General features: G+C 34.6%; 1 protein-coding gene across 1 annotated transcript in view; it reads right to left on the bottom strand.

Annotated features, from left to right (window-relative positions):
- LOC102825417 (protein enabled homolog) overlaps window positions 1-8108 on the bottom strand; it is a 198639-nt gene that overhangs the window by 85406 nt on the left and 105125 nt on the right. The window contains exon 4 of the mRNA XM_006871160.1: window positions 4635-4812. Within this exon, the coding sequence (XP_006871222.1) occupies window positions 4635-4812 (178 nt within the window). The remainder of the gene's footprint in view (window positions 1-4634; window positions 4813-8108) is intronic.

Raw genomic sequence — 8108 nt, 5'->3', positions numbered from 1 at the left:
GATTTTATTTTACTAAACTGTGAGCTATTCAAAGCCTTTACACAGTTAGCAGCTGAGCACCTTAATCAGTTATATCACCTAGGGGTTCTGACCAATAAATGAAAGTCTAGCACCACTATGCCTAAGAGGTATAAAAATCCAAACCCAGTGCCATCTCGTCAATTCCAACTTATAGCCACCCTGCACAGGATTTCTTAGGCTGTAAATCTTTATGGGAGCAGAAAGTCTCCTTTTACTTCCATGGAGCAGCTGGTAGATTCAAACTGTAGACCTTGCCATTAGCAGACCAGCTCATAACCCACTATATCACCAGGGCTCCTTATATGGCAAGTATTGTTACTGTTATTGTTAAGTGCTATTGTTATTATTAAGTGCCACTTAGTCAATCTTGATTCATAGTGACCCTGTACAGGGTTTTCAAGGAGCAGATGGTGGGTTTGAATCATAGATCTTGTAGTTAAAGTCCAGTGCTTATCCTACAGCACCACACCAGGATACCTGGCAAGTAGAACTGACACTAAAATGCGTTTGTTACCTCTTTTCCACTCTACTCCTTTTCTCTCTGTTGTATAAGTTCAGTCCTCGTCTTACTCACAGACACTATCACAAAAGTCTCCTAAATTAATCATTTTGCCTGTAGCTACATGCTCACCAAATCATCACACTTGTCCTAAAGCACACACATTTGATCATATCAAATATTTATTTAGCATTCACCCTTACATGATAAATGTTCATACTCCTCAGCAAGAACACAAGGTCCTTCCCAACCTTTCAGTTTATCTCTTGCCATTTCCCTCCAAATAAATTGTAGCTCAAGCTACTTCCCATTTTGTAAATGCTCCTAATTCTCAAGACTGTAAACCTCTCTAGAATGTTATGCCATAACTGATGAAGCCTACTTACGCATCAAATAATGGCTTCAAGCATCATCTCCTGCCAACGCTTTCCTGATCCTAGAACTTTCTTTGATATTCTAAAGGTCTTTCTGTATATATCATTAACAAGAATTCACAACATTTATTCTAATTTTGCCTGAAAGGCAAAGAGATCTTACACTAGCATTATTTTCAGTACCTAGCATAGAACCTATGCTGAAAGCATGTCTGTTTGACATTTTTGTGATATAAGGTTAATATTCCTGCCATAAACATGAGTGAGCAGTCTGGAGGATTGAAATATGAAAGTGCCACTATATGATGTCTTTCTAGAAATGTTTTGTAGCTTTTGTCTTCTTTTTGTCCAATTAATTCCACAACATAAGTCACAAAGAGCTTTTTAAATGCTGGTGAGACTTTTTCCTTTTAAATGACTGTCAGGACTTTTCCGAAGTAAAACAGAACATACAAATTTACCTCCACCAATCATCACATATATTTGATATTGTTGTTGCTGTTAAGTGCCATTGAATGGGTTTCGACTCATACGACCCTATAAAGGGTTTCTGAGGAGTAGCTGGTAGGTTTGAACTACTGACCTTTCAGTTATCAGTCCTGTGCTTTTCCTACAGCACTATACCAGGACTCCATATTTGATATAATCCATAATAATTATGATCTTTAATAATGCTATAAATGTACTTGCAAAATACAGAATAAAAATTTATCAGTCTCGATAATGCATATTGAATGTACTCAATTAAAACTGAGTCAGTTTCCATTAGACAAAATATACACTAGTATTTGGGCATAAAAGGAAGAGTACTAATTTAGCTTTTTTAAAAGAAATGTTAGAATATGTGATTTTTTTTTTAATTGCAAATATAACTCACTGTATTTAGCACCTCCTGTACTTTCCAGTATATTAGATAATTGCACAGCAAGCTAAAAACAAAATAAAGGAAACATTCTTGCCACCCACTCTTTAGATAAAAGAAATGGAAATTTTAAATATACACAAAGCACCTAATAAAGGTCAATATAACTGGCCCCAAAAGGGCTGTTTATTCTTAATTTTATAACAACTTTTGAAGATTTGGGGGTACTTAAACTGTGAGGGAGAAGGGAACGGGAGTTGTGTTCATTGGTTATGGCAAAAAAGATGGGTTAGAAACTTTTAAACCCTGCTCTGGGACCATACGGGTGCCTCTGTGGTTCTGAACCTCCAACTTCCAGAGAAGCTCCACTTTTTTGGTTTATACACTGAACTTCTGCAAAAGATTTTGCTTGCACAAAGGTTTCCACAGTCTAAAAAATTTTAAACCACTAAGAAATATTAACCAATAGTGGCATCTAATGGATATTGATGATGGTGTTGCTGTTAAGTGCTGTCAAGTTGGTTCTGATTCATAGCATTCCTGTTTTCGAGGAATGGCTGTGGGTTTAAACTGCAAACCCAGTGCTTAACCCACAGTGCCACACCAGGACTCCAATACTGACATTAACACCTACATACAAAACTTAACAGAAATATTCAATATGGAACAACCCTAATTCAGTAGCAAATTTTTAAGAGTCAAAACTAGTGGCACTGTGGGATAAGCAATGGACCAATTTTCTTGGCATCTACCTCACCCCTTGCCTCCACTTCCAAGCCATTTAATACCATCAAAAATCAGAAATTAGCATTTAACTAAAAGAAATTAATAAAAACAGTTGTTTCCTTAAAAAAAAAAAAAGACTATTTAGACCAACCATATTTTATGTGCTTTGCTTATCCAATGAAAAAAACCAACATAACCAACCTCTCCCTGCCAGTGATTTAGTCCATGAAGATTGCTAAAATGGAGCAATGACAGTTATCTCTTTCCTTAAGTCAGTTTTACTGTTTGTGATACTTTATGACAAGATAAGAAAATAAAGTTTCAAAATCACCTAAGAAATATCCCATGAAGTTTCTTTTTTGCCATATCAATGATGGGAAATTTCCATATTTGCCAAACTTTCTATGATGTGAAACATGTGTCTCTTAATGCTTATTACTATATTATAATAGAGAATCACATTCTCTACCATAGTCTCTCCACATTAAAAAATACTAATTGAAAAGATAGAAGAAAAACATTAATTGGCATCTGTACCTCAAAAACAAACTATATGACTACTCATTTATAAAAACCCTTTCCATTTGGTTTCAAAAACCCATGGTGACAAGATGAACAACAATAATTTTAACAGGTTTAAATTATTAACATTTAGTTTCTCACATTAGCCTATACCCTTCTGAAAGCTTAGAAATTAAAATAATGCTACTTTGTTCCAAGCATAATAAACCAAATGCTGTCATACTGAAATTCTCCAAACTTTGGCCCTTTAATATTCTTATGTATTTGACTTATTCAATAAGATACTGAATAATCACAATTGAAGCTTCTCCCCTATGGCAAAACGATGGTGACAAGAAAAGCAATCCTGTTACCCATAATTGAATGCCGACAAAATATTGATGCTTGTAAGAAAAGTAGTGACTAAGACTATCTGTGCTATTTTTGTACTTACTGGCAAACAGAAAGTATTCCAGAAATTTCTTTTAGTTAATTTTGGTTTATTTCCTTAAAATAAAATATAGCTATGTATTCAATTTATTTATTTTTGTTGTTGTTATGTGCCATGGAGTTGGTTCCAACTCAGCAACCCTGTACAGGGTTTCCGAGGCTGTAAATCTTTACGGGAGCAGAAAGCATCATCTTTCTCCAGTGGAGAGATCCTAAATTCCTCAAAAGACTATCTAATATAAAACATGTATAGGTAAAATAATAATGTTTCTATAAGACCCTAAAATGTCTTCTTTCTTTAATAATTAAAGCTCAAAATAGATTAACATATGACCCAGATGCTTCAAGTCCTTTTCAGAATAAGGCAAAGTATAACTTAAAATATATATATATATATTTATAACAGGTTTTGAAATACTGTACATTAAAAAATATTTAAAACTTTAACAGACTATAAATTCTTCATCTTAAATTTTATGTATACCACATTTATATCATCAGGATGGCTACTAAATACACAACATCAGAAAGAGTAATAATATTTTTATGTTTATATATGTAGTTCATTTTCTGATGATAAAAGTACTTCAAATTCATTCTAGAAAGTTTGGAAAATAAAATATGAAAAGTAATCCATCTCCCCCAAAAGATAATCACTCTTAGTGTGTTTTTGTGGGTTTTTTCTATTTTTTAAATCAAAACAAACTTATGCTCATCCCTAATGCATATACAATTTTAAATCCAATCCTGTTATTTTTTTTTTCTTCTAAATGAATTACTTCTACATATTGTCTAATCCACATACAAAGTACAAGGATATGCAATTTACAGCTTGTACCACCTGAGGGCACCCCTGAAATTGTTAAACAACTCTCTAGAACCAATTTGTATTCAATGCGTCTTCTCTGGGCTTCACTTCCTTGCCACAGGACTTGTTTCTGGAGCAGGACAACCACACACCACTAAGTAACTTTGAATGACAGGGTTAAACAAACTGAACTCAAGAGAATTATCCTCCAGACCATTACATGTATTATTAACTAACACAAGTCTATAAAACACGCATTTTTATAACAAGCAATAGAAATTCAGGAATTACTTCAAATATGTTTATTTATTATTTAAATGATGATAAGAAAGATCAGCTTTATATATATAGTATAGCACTTCAAGGATAAAAGTAAGCCACCAGACACCTTACCTGTCTCCTGTGAATTTAATACTTCTAAGGCATGCATCATGGCACTTGCGAAGACATTGGCATCCTCTTTGCTGCCAAAGTTGAGACCATACACTTGTCTAGCATCTCGCCACTGGTGGAAGGTCTGCGTAGCTTGATTGTACTTCAACCCTTTAGGAATGGCACAATTTATCACCACCTAAAAGACAGTAGTACTTTGTAAAGTCAAACTAATAAATGGCAAAATCAATCTAGATTGGATGTATTCATTTAAACCTGTTGCTAACGGACTTTGTCAAAAAATGGCCAGAATCATTATCCCGGGGAAAAAAACAGTTTTCAGAAAGGTGCCGGAAGCTATACTGTCTGACATATAAAAAAGTCTGTTTTTAGCACAGTACATCAGCGCCACAACAGAACATCCATGTTACTTATTAAATAACTAAGTTTTTGTTGGAGTATTATAGACACAGGAAAATTTATGAAACTAAGTGAGCATCTCAAAACATTCCCATATAGCTAATACCCTGATTAAGAAATACAACACTAACACTATGAGCCCTACTCATAAATCTTCCTACCTCCTAAAAGGTACTAGTCACATTTCTAACATCACAGGCTAATTTTTGCCATTCTTTGTATTTTAATTAAATGGATTCTCCCACCATGTATTATAATGTGTTTGCTTTCTTTCCCTCCAATTTATGTTGATAAGAGACATCTATTTTCTGCAATTAGTTGTGGTTTGGTAATTTTCATTTCACTAGGGTATTCCTTTGTACAACAGACCAAAAACTGTTGCCCTTGACTTGGTTCCAATTCATGGCAACCCACCCCATGTGTTTCAGAGTAGAACTGTGCTCCATTGGGTTTTCAATTGCTGTAATCTTTCAAAGCAGATTGCCAAGACTTTCTTCTGAGACGCCTCTCTACTCACTGCTATAACGTTGATTCTAATTCATAGCAACCCTATACAGGAATTTTGAGATCATGAATCTTTATAGAAGCAGACAGCCTCATCTTTTTCATGCAGAATGGGTTTGAACCACTGACCTTGCAGTTAGTAGTCCAATGTGCCACCATGGCTGCTGGAGATACCTGTTAGGAGACTTAAATCACTACCTTTCAGTTAGTTACTGCTTTGCATCACCTAGGGAATTCAATCCCATTGTATAACTTATGTTCACTTACCTATTTTCCTATTAATGAACATTTGGGTTATTTCCAACTTGAAGCTATTAAAAATAGCGATGCTAGGAACATTCCAGTACAGGTCTTTTGATATACACAAACACATATTTTGGCTGGGTATATACCCAGGAATGGAACTATCATGGATATGTTTATTTTTATTGTGGTAGATAACACAGAGTAGCTTTCCAAACTGCTTATCTTTCCACAACAGTAAATGATGCTCCCATTACTACACATTCTAAGCAATATCACAATTGGTACTGTCACTATTTTAGCAATTTTGGTGGATATAAATTATGTATCATTGTTTTAGTTTGCATTTCCATGATTACTAGTGAATTTAGTACCTTTTCTGTTATGTTTTATTGGCCATCTCTTGTGACTATTTGTTCAAATTAAATCTCTTGCCTATTTTCTATTAAGCTGTCCATTTTTTTCTTATTTATACACATTTTTTCAGTTTATAGACTCCTTTATACATTCTGTTTATGATCCCACTGCTCGTTCCATGTGTTACAAAAATATCTTCTCCCACTCTGTGGCTCGTTGTTCATTCACTCTTTTGATGAACAGAAGATTTGGAGTTTTATTCAGTCCAAATTAGTAATCTTTTCATTTATATTTTGTGCTTTTAATGTCCATCTTAAATGTTTCTCAATCCCAGTCATGAAAAATATCACACTTTATTTCAGAGAAGTTTTACCATTTTATGTTTTTATAACTCTAATCTAACTGGAATTAATTTTTGCACATGCTATAAGTTTCAATTACCCCACCACAATGGTGGTGATGGTGTGCCGTAAAGTGGGTGCCGACTCATAGCAACCCTGACTAGGGTTGTAAATGTTTACAGGAGCAGAAAGCCTCATCTTTCTCCCACAGAACAGTTGGTAGTTTCAAACTACTGACCTTGAGTTTAGCAGTCTGACTTGTAACCATCATGCTACCAGAGCTCCTTCCCACCCCAATATAACGATACAATTTCTCAAGTTGTTTACTTTTTAACTAAAGCAAGCATCCAAATGGACTCTTAATTTTGTTCTACTGCTCAATAAGCCTATCTCCGAGACACTACCACATTACTTGTTAGCTTTATAGCAAATTTTGAACAGTCACTAGAACATGTTCCACCAATCTGCTACACTACTTTCATATCGATTGACTATTTCCAAGTCATTTGAGTGTGGCTACAATTTTATGTTCAGCTTATCAATACCAAAAAAGTTGGGATTTTGATAGAGGTGATCCTGCAGCTAACTCATCAATATGGGGAAAACTGGTAAGATCATACAGTTGTGTTCTAATTTGTGGCTATTGTATACTACCATTTATTTAGATGTTTCTTAGTTCTCTGTATAGATGTCATCAACGCCTTACACTGGATTTATTTTAACTTCATTTGTAAAGAGTTATTTTTAAAACATTACGCTCCAGCTCTTTGATAGTTGTATATAAAAAGGTTTCTTTTTGTATAATGCCCAAGTATCCAGAAAATTTGCTGAACTAATTGATTAATTCTAGCAATTTATCTGCATTTCCATTCCCTTAAATATATAAGCATGTCAGGTTCAGATGACAATTTTAACCTCCTGATGTCTAACCCTCACATACGATTTCTTTTTATTGGCTTAATACAATGGCCAAGAAATGTAATGCAATGCTTTAAAAAGAGTGGTGATACCAGATATCTTTTTGTCTTTCCTGATCCTAAGGGGAAAGCAACCGTAATTACACCATTAGACACGATCTTGGTATAATTTTTTTTTAAATTGTGATTAGAGTGAAACTGTACAGTGTAAATTGGTTTTCCACTCAACAATTCATACACATTTTGTTTTGTGACACTGATTCCAATCCTCACAAATAACAACACTCTTCCCTCATCCCAAATGGCCCCTTCGTCCTACTTTCTTACTCTTTCAAGTCTCTGAGCCTTATCCCTGAGCAAATATTGCCCTTTTCTTCTCCACCGGTTGATTATTGTATTGAGTGCATACCTTCTTGATGTTATTGTTCACTTAATAGCCTAACATTTGGCTGAAAGTTGAGCCATATGGGTGGTTTTTGTTCCAGATTTGAAGGGTGTCTAGTTTCAGAGATTCTACCAGTCTGTAAGACCAGTAAGTCTGGTCTTCTTTTGATTTTGAGTTTAGTTCTACATTTTTCTCCATCTCATCCCAGGGTCCTGTATTGTGATCCTTATTACAGTGTGACAAGGTAGTATGTATTCTTTCACCATACTTACTCAACCTGTATGCTGAGCAAATAATCTGAGAAGCTGGGTTATATGAAGAAAAACGG

The sequence above is a fragment of the Chrysochloris asiatica genome, unplaced genomic scaffold, assembly GCF_000296735.1.
Source record: "Chrysochloris asiatica unplaced genomic scaffold, ChrAsi1.0 scaffold00161, whole genome shotgun sequence".
In the NCBI taxonomy this organism is placed as follows: domain Eukaryota; kingdom Metazoa; phylum Chordata; class Mammalia; order Afrosoricida; family Chrysochloridae; genus Chrysochloris; species Chrysochloris asiatica.
Note: the sequence above shows the minus strand (reverse complement) of the source record. Positions and strands in the feature narration are given on the sequence as shown.